General features: G+C 44.2%; 1 protein-coding gene across 16 annotated transcripts in view; it reads right to left on the bottom strand.

Moving 5' to 3' along the window:
- Positions 1 to 19608, bottom strand: part of LOC6585509 — a 123389-nt gene that overhangs the window by 42442 nt on the left and 61339 nt on the right. For all 16 annotated transcript variants that reach the window (XM_044007024.1, XM_044007025.1, XM_044007019.1 and 13 more), the window contains 4 exons: positions 12464 to 13360; positions 3663 to 3774; positions 1788 to 2019; positions 1551 to 1725 (listed from right to left, as the gene is read on the bottom strand). In XM_044007024.1, the coding sequence (XP_043862959.1) occupies positions 1551 to 1725; positions 1788 to 2019; positions 3663 to 3774; positions 12464 to 13299 (1355 nt within the window). In that variant the 5' untranslated portion in view covers positions 13300 to 13360. The remainder of the gene's footprint in view (positions 1 to 1550; positions 1726 to 1787; positions 2020 to 3662; positions 3775 to 12463; positions 13361 to 19608) is intronic.

The raw sequence follows: 19608 nt of genomic DNA, 5'->3' as shown, positions 1-19608 counted from the left end.
TGTATATACACGTATTCTACGTGGCCTATCTTCAGCTATGTATGAATTGTTACCCTAGTAAAGCGATATTGTCGAAGATCTATCATATTGAGTCTCCCTCATCGTCACTCTTTCTATGTTAAATAAGCAACCCAAAGCGGCTCTATGCTGATTTTGAATTCATATTCAGCTTAACCATGAACAAATTGATCAGAGTTCTACAAATAGGCGTGGCTATCCCACAGTCAACATCTGCCATGATCACTTTGTGAGGACTGCAAGATAGATTAGCTTGGGTTTTGGTGTCTTTCAGGCAGTTTAGGGGCTCACTTCAACACCTGTCCCACTTGATCGCTTGTTCAGTGTTGGGTCTGAGCATCTCTCCACTTTTGGCTCTACCCTAATTGAATTCCAGCTCCAAACATAGCTTGAGCACAAAGCACAGCCTGGGGCATAGCATGGGGCGAATGGGAGTGGCTGAGCATTCTCCATGGTCACTGGGAGACATTATGTTTGCCATTTGGCATTTTCCATATTCAGTTATTGGCCTTTAACGCAAACTATGTTGCCATCCCCTCCTCCATCCTCCGCCCTCCGTCCTCCGTCCTCCATGGTCGCCTTCTGCCGTTGCAAGTCATTTACAAGCACTCGGGGCCCACTTAAGCTGAGAATAGACTAAAATTTGGCATGCTTATGTCGATGGCTCCAGTCAACAGTGTCTGTGTGCGTGCGTGTTGAACACTTTTACTCGTGCGCTTTACAACACTGCTTCAAATGAGCAGCGCTGCCAGACGTCAAATTTGACGAACGCTCTGAGCATTTTGTATGCAAATGGACAATTTACAGCAGAAATCGCTGTGCGTGTGTGTGTGCGTGTATGTGGGCGGGTGTGGGTGTGGCTGTGTGGCTGTAAGCTGTCAGTGGCATTTACCAAAAATCAAAAAAGCAAAAGCCAAGGAAACAAAAAAGTACAAAAACAAAACACATGAATTAACAGCCAGGCAGCCCAGAAAAAGCGAGAGAGAAAGCAAAAAAGAGTCAGCGAGAGAGAGACAGAGAGAGAGAGAGAGAGAGAGAGAGAGAGAGAGAGAGAGAAATAGAGAGCGAGAGCAAGTGAGTTGGTAAATGAGTGAGAGAGCAATGTAGAGTTAGAAAGACTAAGTGAAAGAGCGAGAGGGAGAGATAGAGAGCCTGAAATGAGCTAAGCAGTTATCAAAAATCAAAGTCAAAAATCATATCAAAAAGATATATATATAAGATCTATATATATATACATATGTAAAAGAGAATCAAAACAAACTGAAAATGATATATCAAAGCGATATTCAGGTACTTATATATATATATATATGCATTGAAGGCGCCTGCAGAGAGACAGAGACAGACATATGTGACCCAAACGCGTCGTCAGCTCAGTTGAGCTCAGTCCGTGGAATCGAATCGATCGAGTCGAATCGAGTCGATCGAAACGAATGTTCCCCACCCCACACAAAATGAAATCAAAAGTGAAATCAAAAAGAGCAAATAATTCCCAAGCGGGGGAAATGGGGACTTCAGTTAAACTCGCTTACGTTATGGGATAGATCATGCCCTCGGGTCGCTCCAGAGTGCAGCGCTGTCGCAAGATGCCCTCCCAGAGCTGCACACCGATAATGCCGAAGATGAAGAACACGAAGAAGCAGAGGAGCAGCACATTGCCCAGCATGGGCAGCGTGTCCAGCAGCAGCATCACCAGAATTCGCATGCCTGCAACGAGAGTGGTGGTTCAATGGGTGGAGAGTGACTACCCGACGGTAGTGCGCACTTACTGGGTATGCGATTGATGGCGCGCAGCGGCCGCAGCACTCGGATCGTGCGTATCGCTGTCAAGTTCAGGTTCTCCACATGCATCACGTACTCCAGCAGCCCGGCCAGCACGATGAAGAAGTCCAGTCGATTCCACGAGTCGGCCAAATAGGTGTTCTTGCCGCACATGCCCATGGCCACCATTTTGATGGTCATCTCCAGGGCGAAGAAGGCAAAGATGATGTCATCGAAGATCTGTTTGAGTGATATATGAATGAATGGAATTAGATATGGCTATTATATGCCGCTATATATAGACATATATCTATGCATATAGGGAAATTCCTTACTTCAGTTTTCATTTGAATCATTTATCATTTACTCTTCTATTTCATCCTCTTCTGCTAATGACATTTGCATCGAGTATCGATGGCACTATAGCTAAGTATCGATAGACTTGTGTGTCGATAGTTGACTATAGTATCATACTCATCTAATTCCGATTACTATAATATTGATATTGTGTATCTAAATATCTATCTATTTGTGTCTATCTGTATATTGAGGACCCAGTAAGAGCTGAGCTTAGCCTTAAGAGGGAACGTCGTTTTCTCAGAGTCCTGCGACAGATCTATTGGCTTCGTTGCTTGGGCTCATAGCTGACATGATTGTTACATAACTCAAATATATCATTTTCCATAATCTGCCCCGCTTCTGTAGCTATGCACCTACTCCAATTGCCCTCATCACCCGAGCTCTTTTTCCGAGTTAACTTGAGTTAGCTTGATTCAGCTTAACTGCAGAGTTGATTTTGCCTGGAATCTGAACTAACTGAGATAATGAAGTGTGACAAGCAGAGGCATTTAGAGAATACGCGAGAGAGGGAGAGGGAGAGAGCTGGGTAGAGGGGAGAGGTAGATGAGTAGAGTGAGCGTGTGGCTCATTTAGTGCCTAAAGCGTAATGTGGTTGACACTTGTCAAAATGAGCTGTTGTCCACTTTGGCTAGCACTACGTGTTGCTACACCATGCATGAAGTGCCACGCCCACCCCAGACTCTCGCGTTGACAGACAAAACTACTGAGGAACCGACGCAGCTCAGCAGGAGCTGTTCCAGTTCCAGTTCCATTTCCAGTTTCACTTTCAATTTCTGCTTCAGTTTGGGTCTCAACTTTAGTTCCAATTCCATTTGGACTTCTAGTCGCATTGCGCTGTCCCTTTCTCACTCTGTGTCTTCTCTTGCCGTCTCTGTCTTTTTGGCACTGCTCAAACAATTCTCAGCAATTTGGGCGCCACTTATGTCCTGGCTCGTGCTCGGTCCTCATCTCCGTCTCCATCTCGGTCTCACTTTTGGGCTGGCCTCGTTGCCCCGCTGCCCCGCTGCCCCCTTCCGACCCCGCCCGCTTTGCCAATTTGTCGCCCTTCGCACGCTTTACACTTGGCTGCGGCCAAAAATGTCTGCCTTCCATATCATTTACAAACATTTTCGCACGTTGGCGACGCTCCACCCCCACTGCCGTCCCCGCCCCTCCTCTCCCAGGGAAACATTTTCTATACCAGAGCCGTGGCTCTGTAATTGCCCTAAAAAAAAAAGAAAAACCCCAGGAACCAGCTCACATTTCCCCGCATCTGCCCCGCCCTCGCCAGCCCCACGGTGTGTGCGTTAGCTGCCTAATGAGCCGAAGTGCCTGTTTGATGTCATCAGCGAGGCAGACAGGAAGTGAGCCAAAAAATTGCTTAAATAAATGACAGTTAATGTGACGCCAGCGTCGGCAGCTCAAGGCTTCCACTCTCTCCCACCTCCCACCTACCACCTGCCACCTTCTACCTCCTACCTCCACATAGACATATATATATATATATGTATTTAGGTATCGCATACATGTATGTATTTACTCACCTGCAATATTTTGCAGCGCGGCTTCAAGCAGGTATCGTCCACACAGGGCTGGTACATGCCCAGGGTAATGCAGTTCAACAGGATAACCAGAATCGAGATGCGCTCGAACCACGTGCATGTCACACAGATCGTCAGCTATAGTTAAGGAAACCAAAACTCCAAAGAAAATACCGCAAGAAGAAGATGAAGGGGAAGCATGCATAAACCTGTTCGAAGCATAGCAAGTCCGACTAGCAAATGCCCTTTTATAAGTGAGAGAATCGAGAAACTGAGAGAGCATTGGAATAGCAGTAGGAAGAGACTAGTGGGAGAAGTTTGGAGTGGCAAAGTAAGTGAGATGAAGAACGAAAAACCAGAGACAAAATGAGATAAAATAACTCAGAGAGTCTTCAGGGTTAGAAAAAAGAGCGGAGTATTATAGAGGCCTTATCAAGAAAAGCCAAAGAGAGAAATCAATAAAACAAATTGATAAGCTGAAATCCGGGAGATAACTATGAGGAAAGAGAGAAGCAAAGCGAAAGCCAAAGAGAGAAGCAGAAGCTGAGCTGGGTAAAACGAAAGTCAAATTGAAAAGAGGAGCACACCATGGGAAACATGAAGGAAGCAAAGCAAGACACTGACTTCAGAATACAATGCATAGAGACTACATAACAGCTAGACATATTTCTATAAGCTGAGAGCGTCGCTATCACTAGTCGATATTAATCGGTAACAATCAAATCGATACGCTTGGAGAAACTTGACTCTTCTCTAAGTAATATAAGCTAAAGTTAAATTAATCGATAGGTATCAATTAGCTGGTGGCTAAATAATACCACCTAGTCAAGTTGTGTAGAAGCCCCAAATAGAACCTGCTCGATCTGATTCTAAGTATATCCTCCATGCGACTCCAACTCTCTTGAGAAGTTCTTTAGTTAAAGACAGAGCATCGAGGGATTAGTTTGCATAGCGATTGCCTGCCTGTTGACTGCTTTTGTGTGCTGATTTAAGCAAAACATGTCGAGCGCCCAATCGTGCCCGCTTCAGCCCCCAGACCTGTGTCCGCTGCCTCGGTTTTTATGGCATGCCACGCAGAGCTAGCAGCCATGAGGCACGCGGCACGAGGCACGAGGCACGAGGCACAAGGATGCCAGATAGCTGTTTACTATCGCCTCTAATGCGCACTCAAGTGCTTGTCAACTTGGCTGCATTTTGTACTCGACGTGCTGCCGTTGCTGCTTATGCTTGCAACAACTCCTGCGCCTCTCGCTCGCACTCTGTCGCCCGCTTTGTGTGTGCTTTGTGGTAGAAAGAAATGGCACAAATTGATGACAGTCACTCAGTCAGTCATTCATTCATCTCGGGCAGCATTCAGTCAGCCAGCCAGCGGCATTGTAATGCAATGTTGCAAGAACTTCTGTAAGCCTTTTAGCCAGCATATTAGCCAGAGCAGCGCCGAGTCCGGGCCAGTCTCGGCCCGATGTGAGCAGCTCACTCCATCAGAATCTGAAGTCTGCTTCAGAGCCAAATGGCTGTTAATATAACCAAAGCTTACGACCATGAAAACATTGGCATTAGCATCCATGGCCTGATGGATGGCTGCGCACTCAGTTCAACTGGAGCTGAAGCAAGAAGCAGAACAAGAAGCGCAGCATGTTGCAGTTGCATTAGAGCTTATGGAGAAGCGAAGCAGAAACAGCACAAGAAATAGTTGGATTAGGACTGCTATGTGACTGTCAGGGAGAAGCGTAATAAGTGAACAAGAGCAAGAGAGAGAGATAGAGAGAGAGAGAGAGAGAGAGAGAGAGAGAGAGAGAGAGAAGCTCAATCTGAGAATTAATGAAATGAAGAGCATAGACAGAGAACAGCTTGAGAATTGGAATAGAGGCGTCATGGATGAGAAATAATAATAAAATAAACTTTCGACTGAAGCGAGAAACTTGAAGCAACGAATCGTGTACTTTTCGTAAAAGTCTTAGTCCGACATTCTAGGTAAATTCACATAAGCTCTATGAGTTGGTGAGGAAACGAAGAGAGAAGCTCAAAGGCTTCTCTGATGTAGTTGAGGTAAGAGAAAGAAGCTGATTTCAGGTGTACGACTTGAAGAGGAAATATAGAATTAGTAAATGAAACAAAGGATCTACAATATATTGAGTAGTATTGACGAAGCGAGAAGTGAGAAGCGAAACGAAAAGAGAATAGAAGAAGAAGGAACAAACAAGAGAGAAATTGTGGCACTAGGAAAAGAAGTGCGAGGACTAAAAAAGAACATAAACGAAAAGGAAAGAGAAAGAGAGAGAGTGAGAGTGAGAGAGTAAAGAAGTTCTCCTGAAATCAGAAAGAAGCGAGCTGAGAAGCAGAATCCGAAGTTAAATTCAAAGGACTGAAAGGTAAACCCAATTGAAATATATAAAAGCAAGTGAAGTAGACGAATGTAGGTGCAAGAGAAGCATAGTGATAAGTAAACATGTAAATATCGGAGCAACATATTGCAGTTGCTTCTCTCTGCACTGTCGACGACAGCAAATAGCCCGCAGTCTGGCCAAACATGCGAAATCGGCTGCGTTTCGCGGGTTTTCAATACACAAAGCCAAGGACGACGATGAAAGGACTTCAATGGGGTGCTTAATGCATGCCAAATGCGCGCCAAGGACTCATTTCAGTGTGCTTGTCTCTCCCTCTTCCGCTCCCGCTGCCTCTTCGCCCCTCTCACGCTGCCAGTTTTATTATGACCGCGCGCAATTACGAGCCAGCGAAATACAATGCACAAAATGTTTACGCTATTAACGCACAATTAAAGATAAAAACGGAACACAAAAGGAGCAACAGCAGCAACAACAATGTGCATATACATATAAACAAATAAAAGGACAATCGTTTTGGGGTCCTTGCAATTCATTAGGAGCGCTGCGAGCGGGCTAAATGGATGGCATATGCAGGTCAGGTCGAGCCAGTGTCATAAAACCAATGTGTAAAGCGCGCACACACATACACTGACAGAGAAAAGGTCAGCCTGTGTGTGTGTGTGTGTGTGTGTGTGTGAGTGAAAGTTTTGGGCGGAACGAGGCGTGTCAGTGGGCGAGCGAGAGGCTGGAACGTTGTATAAATATTGCAGCAGCGCAAATATGCGACACAGCGTGGCATCTCTCTCTCTCGCTCGCTCGCTCGCTCGCTGTCTCGCTCCCCCTGGAGAGGGGCTGCATGTGCGAGTGGAGGTGGGGCGGGGTCCATGAGCTGCCATTATTTTTGATTTGGCGCGCAGCGTCGACGTTGGCAAAGGCCACCAAACCAACAGTAAACAAATTAAGTCGAGCGTAAAGTGGGCCAACAAAAATGGCCCCAACAACACCCCCCACACACAAACCTCTCTCTCTCTCCCTCTCTCTATGTGTGTGTGTGTGCATGCGAGCGTACAAAAATCGCAACAAATTAAAAGACGGCCAAACAAAAAAGTCGAACGTCGAGCCGCTGCAGTCGAGTGGACACGAATAATTTGTGAATACAGCGAGCAGAAGAAGAAGAGGAAGCAGAACCAGAACAGACAGTAAAAAAAATACAAACAAATCAAATGAAAGGAGTCGAAAAGGTGAAGAAACAAAAGAGAATGTAAAGTCTGGAGTGTGGGCATATGGGCGTGGCCATTGAGCTGAACGTGTGGGCAAAGCGAAACCAGCAATAATTGGCAACGCGGCACAGGCAGACCGCACAAAAACTTGCCAATTCAATTGAAATTTTGTTATAAAAAAAGTGTAGAGAAGAGGCAGAGAGAATGGCAGGGACGGAGAGAGAAAGAGAATGAGAGTGGCAGGGAGCGCGCCTTCATTTGAATGCAAATGTGCTGGCAATTTGTGTGGCTTATTCGCAGGTGATAATTGGGCACAGGTGTGAAGCTTGCAATGGTTTTTGGCTGCTGTGAAGGTGATATCTATCGAGGAGGAGCTTAAGGCAAAATCTCTAATCTGTTGGGAACAAGCTCCAATAAAGATTCTAGTTATACTTCTTATTCTCTCCTCTCGTCTCATCCTCAGTCCACTCGTTCTCTTTGTCCTTCTTCTTCCCTTTTTCCTTCGCTTTCTCATTCTCCTTCTTCTTCTTCTTCTTCTTAGTCTTCTCCTTCTCCTTATTCTTCACAGTCTCAGTCCTCTCGTTCTCCTTCTCCTTTTTCTTGTCAGTCACAGTGTCATTCACAATCTCAGTCTCAGTCTCAGTCTCAATCTCAATCTCAATCTCAATATCAATCCCAGTCTCAGTCTCAGTCTCAGTCTCAGTCTCAGTCTCAGTCTCAGTCTCAGTCTCAGTCTCAGTCTCAGTCTCAGTCTCAGTCCCAGTCCCAGTCCCAGTCTCATTCTCTCAGTCTCTCAATCTCTCAGTCTCACTCTCAATCTCAGTCTCAGCCTCCACCTCATTCTTACTCATATGCATTTCGCTTTGACTTCTTATCGATACTTATCGATTTGGCATATTAAGTAAGTGGTTCACAATTTGAATGCCACAGAAACTGAACCTTGACTTCAGCTTAGCTTCCCTGAGTTTAGATAGAGCGGAGCTCACATGCATTTTGATAGATGCCTATCGGTGGGCGCCTAATTAAGCTGATATCGGTTTCAGTAGCTGCGCTGTACTTAAACTAATTGATATCAATTTACGCTCTTGTGCTCTGGAAATCAGAAATAATTGGCATGCCGAGAGGTGAGCCGCCGAGCCACTGATCCACACCCCGTGCCACCGCCTGGCCACCTGTTGTCCCCGATTCGAATGGCAGCTGCAATTGGAGCTATCGATGAAGGCATGTAATGTAATCTCAAGCACTTGGCAATCAGCGAGGTCAAAGCGGTGCTTGGGCGGCAGCGGGGTCCTGCTGAAGGCAGCGGGGCGCATGGCTAATGAGATTGCGCTGCGATTCATTGCTATTAAGTAGATGCCATAATTAGTTGTGGGCGTGGATATCGCATTACTTTGCTCGCATGCTAATGATGTGTACACTACGCTCCCCCAATGTCTCCTGCCTGCTTCAATATAGGGCAGTTCTCTGATTTCTGAAAGCTGTTCTGGCTTGCTTAAATGACGGGGCGAGAGGGAGAGAGAGAGTGAAGAGGAGTGTTATGAGATGTGAGGCATGAAATATGAGATAAGGGATATGTGATGTGGGATATGGGATATAAGATGTGAGATATGAGATATGAGACATGAGATGTGTGATGTGAGATATGAGACATGATATATAAAATATAAAATATGAGAAATGAGACATGAGATATGAGGTAAAAGATATGAGATATGAAATATGAAATATGTAATATGAGATATGAGATGTGAGATATGAAATATGAAATAGGAGATATGAGGTAAAAGATATATGAAATATGAGAAATGAGACATGAGATATGTGATATGAGATATAAAATATGTGATATGAGATATGAGAAATGAAATAGGAGATATGAGGTAAAAGATATGAGATATGAAATATGTAATATGAGATATGAGATGTGAGATATGAAATAGGAGATATGAGATAAAAGATATATGAAATATGAGATATGAGATGTGAGATATGAAATAGGAGATATAAGATAAAAGATATATGAAATATGAGATGTGAGATATGAGAGAGATAGTCGAACGGGAAAACAAAGACACAATTAGACAAGGAAGCCGCCGAATTAGACAATGAGACATGGAGATACGAGGAGACACAGCCGTATCGCAGCTGGCGACTTGAAGGCGGCGTTAACACTTTTTGGCAAATGTCGCAGTTGACCTCGCACATTCCGCTTCGCTCTGCCTCTTCATCCACATCCATCGCTCTCTCTCTCTGGCATTGAGCAGCGCCACGTAGACGAGGCGAACCAGTAAAGTTTTCAACTCGGAATTAGTTTAGGGGTCGCACTTAATGCAGTTATGAAATTGATTATGAGGAATGCCAATTGAATCGAGACGCCGCGCTGACTGCAACAAAACGTTGCAATCCGATCAACAATAATTGATAAGGGAAGGCAAGCAGCTGCAGCAGCTATGGCTAGCAGGAAAAACTTTGCGAAACTCTCAAGATATCGCCCAAGGGACAGCTGAACAATGACAAAATCAAAATTTATAGCCAACAATTAAGTGGGGCAGGCCAAGCGACAGGGAAGCTTATCAAAGGGGTTAGCTAAGGGGCGCCAAGGGTGCGATTATCGTGTTATTGTAGCTGGCTGAGCAATGCAGCTGGCAGCTGGTAATTGGCACAGACTAGTTCCCCCCCACTCTCTCTCTCTCTTTCACCCTCACAATCTCTCTTTGTCTGTCTGCCTGTCTGTGTATGTGTCTGTGTGTGTGTCGCTTAGGAATCTGGGAAGCAGCAACAACGGAAAGTGACAGGAAATAGCAATTGAGATGCCACAAAGATGTCCGGAAAACTCGGAAAATGGGCAAATGCAATAAATAGTTTCAACTCAAAATCTATTTGTGGCAACCGACAGTTGCCGCCGACAGCAAACCCAAAAACAGTTTTCCTCTCAAATACCCAACATAGAGAAGTTGAAGCAAATCTTTAGAATGGAGTTGATTATTTATGCATGTCCCAACACTACATCCAATTAGAATTAGGCTTTTCTACGAACTAACCCAGCTGCAATAGCTATGGATTGGATGGATTTCCATTAGGATTTCCCGAACAGAGAGAACGAACAGCAACTGAGACTTGAAGCTCTGTGGAAACTCAGTTGAGTTTTGGCTGAAGTTTCGAGCGGGAATCTGGAACTTCTTGAGAAAGCTTTGGTTTAGCCAAAACTGAATAACTCATTCAGCTTAACATCTTTCATCGATTATCGATAGCATCGACTGCTACACAGAAGTAACAATTCGATTGTTTCTAGTGTATATCTATAATAATAAAATATCGCTTGGAGTATAAAGAGTCTTCTAATAATATCAACTAATAACTATAAAACTATAAAATTGATGCATTTACCCGACTTACGTATATGGATATGCATGCAAATAGGAAAAATCTCAGCATGATGCTGCATGATGAGCGTCTACGAGTGCCACGCAGTCGACTAGAGTGTAATTGAATTTAATTTATCCTTCGGCTGCTATGCCCCACTCGGTTAGTTCTTGCGGTCCTGGAGGACAGCTGGCTGCATAAGAAAGCACTTAATGGCACAGCATCTGTTGACTATGTGGGCTGAGTTGGTTTTAATGTATGAAATGTGTTCATCTTAAATATCAACGTCAGTCAATTTTAATTTCAGGTTAAATTAAATGTGAAGTGCGCCCAAAAGTATGCAAAGCGATTTTTCATGCACATGCCAGAGGCGAGCTCGCGCTGCCTGTCACGAGCAGAGCGCAGGGCGGAGCGGGGGGCGGGGCACTGATTGCCGCACATTATCCCCTAGCGACTACAACAGCAACATCAGCCAGGGCGAAGAAGAAGATGAAGGAGAAGGACACTGCAAATGACAAGGCGCAAAAAAAGAAGAGAGCAAAAAAAAAAAAAAAAAAAAAAAGGAAAACGAAAACAAGGACAGAAATGTCAGAACAGGAAGCAGCGACTGCAAATGGCGATTGGCAACTCGGGCAGCGTCTTCCGCTACGCCGATATATGTTATTTATGCGATACACACACACACACATAAACACACACACAAACACGTGTTTGTGTGTGAGTGCATATGTAGGCATATATTTTGCAACAGGCAGGCAAGTACGAAAAAAATGAATAAATAAAACGCAAATATTTCAAGGCTCACAGGCAGTGAATACCCTGTAACTGAGAGTGTGGGTAGTTGGATGAACAGACAAAGTGGGCCATCTTCGGTAGAGCTCGGCATGCTATGCCAAGCTACCCCAGCCAGTTCAGAGTGTGCAGGGCGAACATATCAAGGTTAACTTATAAATATGTAAAGGGTATTTAATTGCATGGGGTGTATATTGATATTGGTAATCAAGGTCTCCCAAGTAATGCAATTTGGTACACAGACTCTCGATGGCATTTTATATTTATAATATGCATGCTCTATAAACATCCAATTTGACATTGAGACCTAGCGGAAAGCGTAAAAGGTAAATCAAATTATAGACATATTGGTTAAGCGGTTTATACGGGATTTCTTGATATTCAAGTAGGATCTATATAGAGTTATTAAAATTTTCTCTCTCTCTCTCTATCTATCTCTCTATCTCTTTCTCTCTTTCTCTCTCTCTCTCTCTCTCTCTCTCTCTCTCTCTCTTTCTCATTCTCTCTCTCCACTGATTTCACGCGTTCGGTCTGTTCGTCCATAAGCTCATCTTTCTGTCTGCTTCTCCCTTTTACTATCCTTCGAACTATCTATCTAACTATCCATCAATCTTATCCGTCTACCTGACTATCCGTCCATCTAATTATTCGTTCGACCGTTTCTGTATTCTTACGCCTACTCTATATAAACTATTTGATCTCTGGAAGTATAAGAGCAGGATACTTGAATGTCCATATGGATTCGCTATATCAAATGAAATGATAATGTGAAGCGCATCCCAAAATTCAGGACTTAGCCCCATCAAATTTGGTATATAGACACTTCAGCCTATTGCTCCTTCAGCTTTTCTCTCACCTTCAGGGTATCGTCTAGTCGGTCCTGAGCACCCGCTTCACTTTCAGATGTACCTTCGAGTACGTAGCTTCCCAGCGGGCACGAGCAGACACTAAAAATCAATAGGCCGCAGCAGCGATATACCTATATTTACCCACACATGCTATATATACCCTTGCACACACATACAGATGTATGTATGTATGTGGCCGATGCAAGGACAGCCCTTGGTGTCTGCGGCACATGTGCTTTGTTTAAAAAGGATATGGATTGGTGATGAGCATCAGGCACCAGTTGCGCGGTCGCGTGTACTGTGTGAGCGCCTTCATGGCAATCTCCGGGAAGCCTGGGTAGGGCAGATTCGGCTCGCCCGACGAGCTGGACGAGGAGGAGGACGAGTGCGTCGAGTCGCCATCGTCGGAGCTGCAGCTGCCGTTGCAGCTGGACGCCGTCGAGGAGCTGCCGGCCGAGTCTCGGCCGGTGTCGCGCGTGCGACGCTGGACGGCGCCAGCTGTTGCCTCGCTCAGCGTCGAGGCGACGCTGTGGCGGCGTGTGCCACGCCTACGCGCCGCCTCAGTGCGTTCCTTGCTGCCAGCGCGTCCAGCTGGCTGATAGCGATGCGATTGCTCCTGTTGCTTCTGCTGCTGCTGCTGTTGCTGCTGCTGCTGTTGCTTTTGCATCGAGTCAGAGGCATTCGAATGCTGTCTGTGTGGGCGGCGCGTGTGCGGCGTGGGCGTGGCCTTGGCACTGGCACTGGCACTGCATGAGCTCGTCTTGCGCAGTCGCTGCTGCTGCCCGCTGCTGCCGCTGGCGCTGGCGCTGCGTCGCAGCTTCTGCTGCTGTTGCTGCTGCTGCTGCTGCTGCTGGTTGCCGCCGTCGACGATCACCGACGTGGGCGGCTCCTCGTTGGAATGCATTGGCTGTGACTTTAGTTTGTTGTTGTTGCTTTTATTATGAGTGCCGCAGCTGTCGCTAGCTGCCACGCGACGTCGCTGCCCATTGCCAGTTGCAGCTGTTGCAGCAATTGTTGCTGCTGCTGCTTCAGTTGTTGCTGTTGCTGTTGGCGTTGCTGCTGCTGCTGTTGTTGTTGGCTGTTGCAGCATCTTCCGAGCACGTGTGTGTTCCAGCACAAGCAGCTTGGGTCATTCCATGTTGACTAACTGCCTTTAATGAGAAACAGAAGGAGACAGCATGAGTGAGAGTGAAAGAGAGAGCAGAGGGAGTGCTTGATATTAGCCATTCAGCAGCAACAGCAGCGATTGCTTCATCAAAGCCGCATAAAAAGCTGTTGCTGTTGCATACACAACATACACTTCACATACACACACACACACACACATGCACACACACACACACATGGCACACACTTCACTTGAAGCTACGTGCAAAGTTTGTGAATTGATTTTTAATGCGGAGTCTGCCGAAATATGCCAAACTCATATACACCCACACATGCACTCACACACACACACTCACACACACACACACTCACACTCCTGGGCCTGGGTCATAAAAGCAGTTGGCATAATGAAGCCCAAACATAATTTATATGCGTGTGGTGTGCGTACCTATGTGTGTGTGTGTGTGTGCATGTGTGTGTGTTGGTGTGTGGGCTGTGCGTAGCTCTAAAAATAATGAGCAGCATATTTGTTGCCCGCAACGCAAATTGTAGCATACTTTTCAGGGCAGGCGCTTGTTAGGCAAAAGTTTGACTGGGTGGGCGAGTGTCTGTATGTGTGTGTGTGTGAGTGAGTGTGAGAGGAAGTGCGTGTGCGTGTGCGTATGCATGTGTGCCTGTGTGTATGTGCGCTCAATCATTAATTACGACCCGCAATTGTGTGTATGTGTGTGTGTGTGTGCGCACGTGTGCGAAGCACCTAAGTATAACACATTAACTTGCCAAAAAAGTGCCACGTTGTGGTTTCTGATACACACAGAGGCAGACACTCACACACACACACACACACACGCACACACACTCAGACGCAGAGAAGCGTGTAGCAATTGTGCGAAAATTGGTTTATTGATAGGCCAGAGCAACAATGCGAATAGAGAAAGGCATTAAGCTACTTAAAATGACATTCGCCTCTGCTAATTCGCCTGTCCGCAGCGTTAATTAAAAATTTATCGATAGACGATAAGCGATTCAGACTGAAATTGTAATTGCTGTTGCACAAATAATAACGATAACAATTTGCATAATAACAATTAACGCCTGCACAATTCTGAAAGCAAATTATGGCATTCGCACAGTTAATGAACAAACGATAACAACTGGCAATAGTACTGAAATGTTATCGAGCAGGCATAAATTAAATAAGTTAGGATAATAGGCCTATAACCAAACGCAATCAATGTAATTTTGAAAATATCATATAAATTGTCTAGACAATTAGTGAAAGTTCAACTCGATGTCATTGCTAAGCAGAGTTATCGAAATGGAATTAACGTCGCTTCTAAACAAGTCTATCTAATGTAGACTAGGTATGCAAAACTGTCGATAGGGTGGCCATCGATTTTTGTTCACAGTCGCTAGTGAAAACAATCGATAGTAAAACGATTGATTTGAAAACTATCGAACCGTCTATACTATAGATAGTACTTTCGATTGTTTTGCATCCCTAATGTAGACTTAAATAAGTGTCTGGCTCCCTAGTAAATCTGCTCATATATACTATCGATACATCGATATGTCGATAGCTGCATTCGATTTTTCAAAAAGGATTACCAAGTGCGCGATAATCAGATGCACTCATGACGCAGATTTGTAATCGATAAATCGATAACAGACCATCCCACCCAATATAATAGATTAGAGACTTTAGCCAATTCTCATCAATACTTGCCTTCATCAACAGAGATATGTTATCGATAAATCTAAGCAATTGTCAATAAACGAATCATTAATTGCAAAAACATGAACTTCAAGCTATAGCCAGGCATCCAACAGTCCCGCCCCATCCTCTCCAATTCTATCACAATTCTAATAATATTTACTATCGATGAATCGATAAGCTCTATGACATTATTAAGTAATGCATAATCGCTGCGGCGCGACCCAAAATAGTTCAAATATTTAACAAACGATTTATCAGTGCTAATGCAGGAAATTGTTTGTGTTTCCAGTTTTTGGATTAAACCGACGCGACGAACCGGTCCAAAGGGGGGAGCAGGCGGTGTGGCTGTGAGTATGGGCGTGGGTGTGGGCGTGGGCGTGGCAGTGCGTGTTAGGGACATGCGGCGTTGACGGCGGCACGTGTCCTGCCACCAGCATAGACAAAAGGCAACGAAATCGAAAACGAAATAATTAATCGTTCGCTGGCGCCATTTGTTTACAAACCGGAAACGGAAGTTGGCCCTAAGACAAGCGCAGCGCTGCCCACGTTTGTGCGTGTGTGTGTGTGTATGTGTATGTGTGTGTTTGAATATGAATTTCAAATGTTAAACAAGCCAAAAAGGCCAGCAGAGCACACAAGTAGCTAACAGAGAGAGAGAGAGAGAAAGAGAGAGAGGGAGACAATGAAAAAGGGAGAATGCGAGAGAAAGAGCAATACAATAACGAGAATAGCTATGTAAGCTCCTTGTATAATAACACAACGCACATATGTAAGCACACACACACACACACACACACACACACACACACACACACACATGTACAGTTATCCATAATTAAACACAAACAACGCGCAAAAGCAACTTGAGCAAATAACAAGTAAGAAGGCTCCAGTCGAGACTGCTCGACTAGGAGATACCCTGAACCCTCCAAGCTGATATTCTAATCATTCTGCACTTCTTTTATGCACACATACATACACATGCATCTACACGCACGCACAAGCCTGCGCTCTGCTAACTGCGCAGTAAGCAGCGACTGCGCTTGGGTTGCGCTGCAGTGTGGGCAATATTATGAGAATTTATTTGTTGAATAATTTCTTTTGTAGACATACGATCTTAATGAAACTTTTAGAGTGTAATCATATGGTGAATATATGTGTACATTCCAAAGCCCAAGTCTCTAGTATTTGAAATGCGTTTTTTACAAATTGGGGGAAAAGGGGGCGTGGTATCCAAAATCTGTAAATCACAAAATCTTTGTATCGATTAACTTTATATACAACGCAAATTTGAAGACTCCAGGTCTAAAAGTGTTCAAATTAGGCTTCAAAAACAAAATCAATTTTTCGATTATTCTCGATAAAAAAGTTATCGGACGATTTATCGAAAAAATAAAAGCAAACTCGTACTGCGTATGGTACTCACGAGTATGCATGCCAAATTTCAGCTCTCTAGCTCTTATAACTTCTGAGATCGACGCACTCATACGGACGGACGGACGGACGGATGGACGGACGGACGGACGGACAGACGGACAGGGCTATATCGACTCAGCTCGTCACGCTGATCAAGAATATATATACTTTGTGGGGTCTGCCACGCCTCCTTCTGCCCGTTACATACTTTTTCACAAAACCATTATACCCTGATTTCCCATTTTCAATGGGTTCAGGGTATAAAAAGCAGCGTGGCTCACACACTTCGCGCTAAGTGAGAGCGTAGCAGCAGCAGAAGAAGAAGCACGACAAACACATATAGACCCACACACACACACACACACACACACATTAACATGCTTCTCTATGCTTATGTATCGCAGATATAATGCGATTTGTGCCGCAAATCAAAATGTCAGATTTCCATGTCGAGATCTTTAAACTAGCCAACAAATATCGCATTTGATGTGGGTGCTGCTCAGGAGTCTTCTTCTTCTGATTCGTTTTTTTTTTTTTAAGCTTGAATAGATGTCGCTTACTAGATATTCGCAACTTTTTCACTTTCCCCTTTTTCTCTAGTTTTTCCACATTTTGCTATGGCTTAAGTCAAGTGTGAAGGTTGGAATTTGTAAGCCGAAATAGGACAACAAAAATGCTTGTGAAAGGCAGCAATAAACATGGCTGACAGCAAAAGACTTATACATATATATACATATATACATATATATTACTTGATCTGGTGCAATCTTGACTTGCCTCAATTGAGATCTGCCTGGGGGCATCCAAGACTTTTATACTTTCTCCTATGCCAAGCACAAGTCAATTTGTGGGAAATCGATAATTATCGAAATCAAATGTGAGTTAACTTGGCGTGGCTCTTAAGCGCTCAAGTCGAAAGAAGGGCAATAGGTATAAGTAACAAAGAATGGCTGGCGAATGCATTCGAAATATGAAATTGAATTTGTTTTTGATAGTTTGTAATACGCTGATAATATTAATAAAGGAACCTTATGAAAATTAGGAACAATCTAGAGCTCCATTAAAAAATTGCAATAAAATCATAGAGATTCTGAACAAAAATATTTATAGAATAAACTAAAATGTTCTTGTCAGAGCTAGGTAAATATATATTTAAATAACAAAATAGTAACAAATAGTAGAAGTGGAAAACTATAAGCGACTTCAAAATGGGCGTGGTCGCTGGCAGCCTCTGGCTTAGATAGCGGCAATGGCTGTGCGAAACCCAAGATGGAGATCGAAAGTCGATATTGTTCAAGGATTATCCATTGCTAACAATGCGCAATTACGCCATAATTACAACTGACAGCCAGACAATGCCAACAACAGCAATAATAATAACAACAACAACAACAACAATGGGTAACAACAACAACAACAGCAACAATGGAACATTTTGCTGCTTGTTTAGATATCTGTAACTGGGCCTTTCTCTCTCTCTATTGGTATCAAATCTCTCAGTTGTTGTTGTTGTTGTTGTTGCAGTTGTTCAATCTGGCCAAATATTATATGATTTCACATTTAAGATGTTAACATCTTGATTCCCAGTCAAAGAGTTCCCTTTGCTCCCTCTGCAAAAGCAGCTCAAGTGCGTCCAAAAAGAAGATGTTATGCAGTTTCAAATGAGTAGAAGGCCAAAAAAGATAGAGCTAACTGCAGATTCAAGTTTATTCTGGGATAGTGTAGTCGGATTAGTTCCTCAATAGATTTTCGTTTTTGAGGATATTCCTAATACACTTCACCTGAATACTCCATTTCACTCCACTCTCTATTTAGTAATTCTTCGATTTCCATTCGCTTCTCGCTTGAATCTATCAGCGCTCCAAACTCAGAGCTCTTCAAAATTCTAATTCCCATAGCCCGCAATTAATGTTGGGCTAATCTATTTACATTTCAACAAATTCCACTCATAATCTGTCACACACTTGCCCTCTCCCTGTCGCTCTCGCTCTATCCCTCTCCCCCTTGCTCTGTCTATGTAATATGGCAGACATGTGTGTACTTAACTTTAAGCCCTCGTTTCAGTTGGAATAAAAAAATGGGAAAAGCTGGAAAAAACTTTGACTGTTTTGGCCCCCTCGATTCACTGTGTCTGTGTGTGTGTGTGTGTGTGTATTGGCCTAGTTCTGTTTGCTCTGGCATAAACAAGCGATTGACTTCTGTGGCACGTGCAAACATTAAATTGCTTATGTGAAAGCATATTTAAATTTGTAGCTGCTTTATAACTGATTATCCCCGGCTTTGTTGTTGCTTTAGTTTCTGTTATCCCAGCTCCCGCTCAAGCTCGCAAAATTATGCAAATAGGTGCCGTCCGTCCGTCCGTTCGTCCGTCCGACGTCAGTCTGTGTGTGTTTTGCCTTTTTGACAGCTACAAAAATATATGTATATAAATAAAAAAGAAACCTTCAGTCGAAAATAAATAAACAATGCGAATACGAATCTGAATCTGAATGCGAATGTGAATGCGAATGTGAATGTTTGGCATAATTTACTTTTAAATGTAAAGTCGACTCGCTTGCTGTCATTGATATGAGCCTGCCGTCTCCCAGCTTTCAGCTCACTCTCACTCACACACTCTCTCCCTCTCCCTCTCTTTCTTTCTCAAAAAATTACGCATACGCAGCGCTGTGCACGTTGGCAAATAAATCAAAGCGAGAACAACGACGACGACACCGCGGCGCCGAGATTCCCGTTTTTCTTGTTGCTCACAGTATTTTTTCCTTCGCCTTTTGTTGCTGCCTGCTCCTGCTGCTGCTGGCTGGCATACTGAGATTTATGCTCGTTGTTGTTTATGAGCCCGGGAGCCTGGCAGTCTCCCTGCCCGACAGCAGCAGCCACACATTAGCATAAGTCCACGCACCGCGCGCGCAAATAGTTCAGCTCCATTCCGATCGCCTTGGCTTTTTATTGCAAATTTTATTATTGACTCGATATGCCATTACTATCTGTCGTTCAGCCATAAAGCCAAGGGCATGGTTAGCTGCTGCCCGAATGACATATCACTTAAGCCCATTAGCACTTCAGCCTGGAGTGGCACAGCACCTCCCATTCGAGAGAGGCATGATCGCTCCATCTACAGGCTATCGATGATTGACTCTTGTTTGACTCCTCTACTCGATT

The sequence above is a fragment of the Drosophila mojavensis genome, unplaced genomic scaffold (genome assembly GCF_018153725.1).
Source record: "Drosophila mojavensis isolate 15081-1352.22 unplaced genomic scaffold, ASM1815372v1 contig_136, whole genome shotgun sequence".
In the NCBI taxonomy this organism is placed as follows: domain Eukaryota; kingdom Metazoa; phylum Arthropoda; class Insecta; order Diptera; family Drosophilidae; genus Drosophila; species Drosophila mojavensis.
This window is presented reverse-complemented; position numbering and strand designations above follow the sequence as displayed.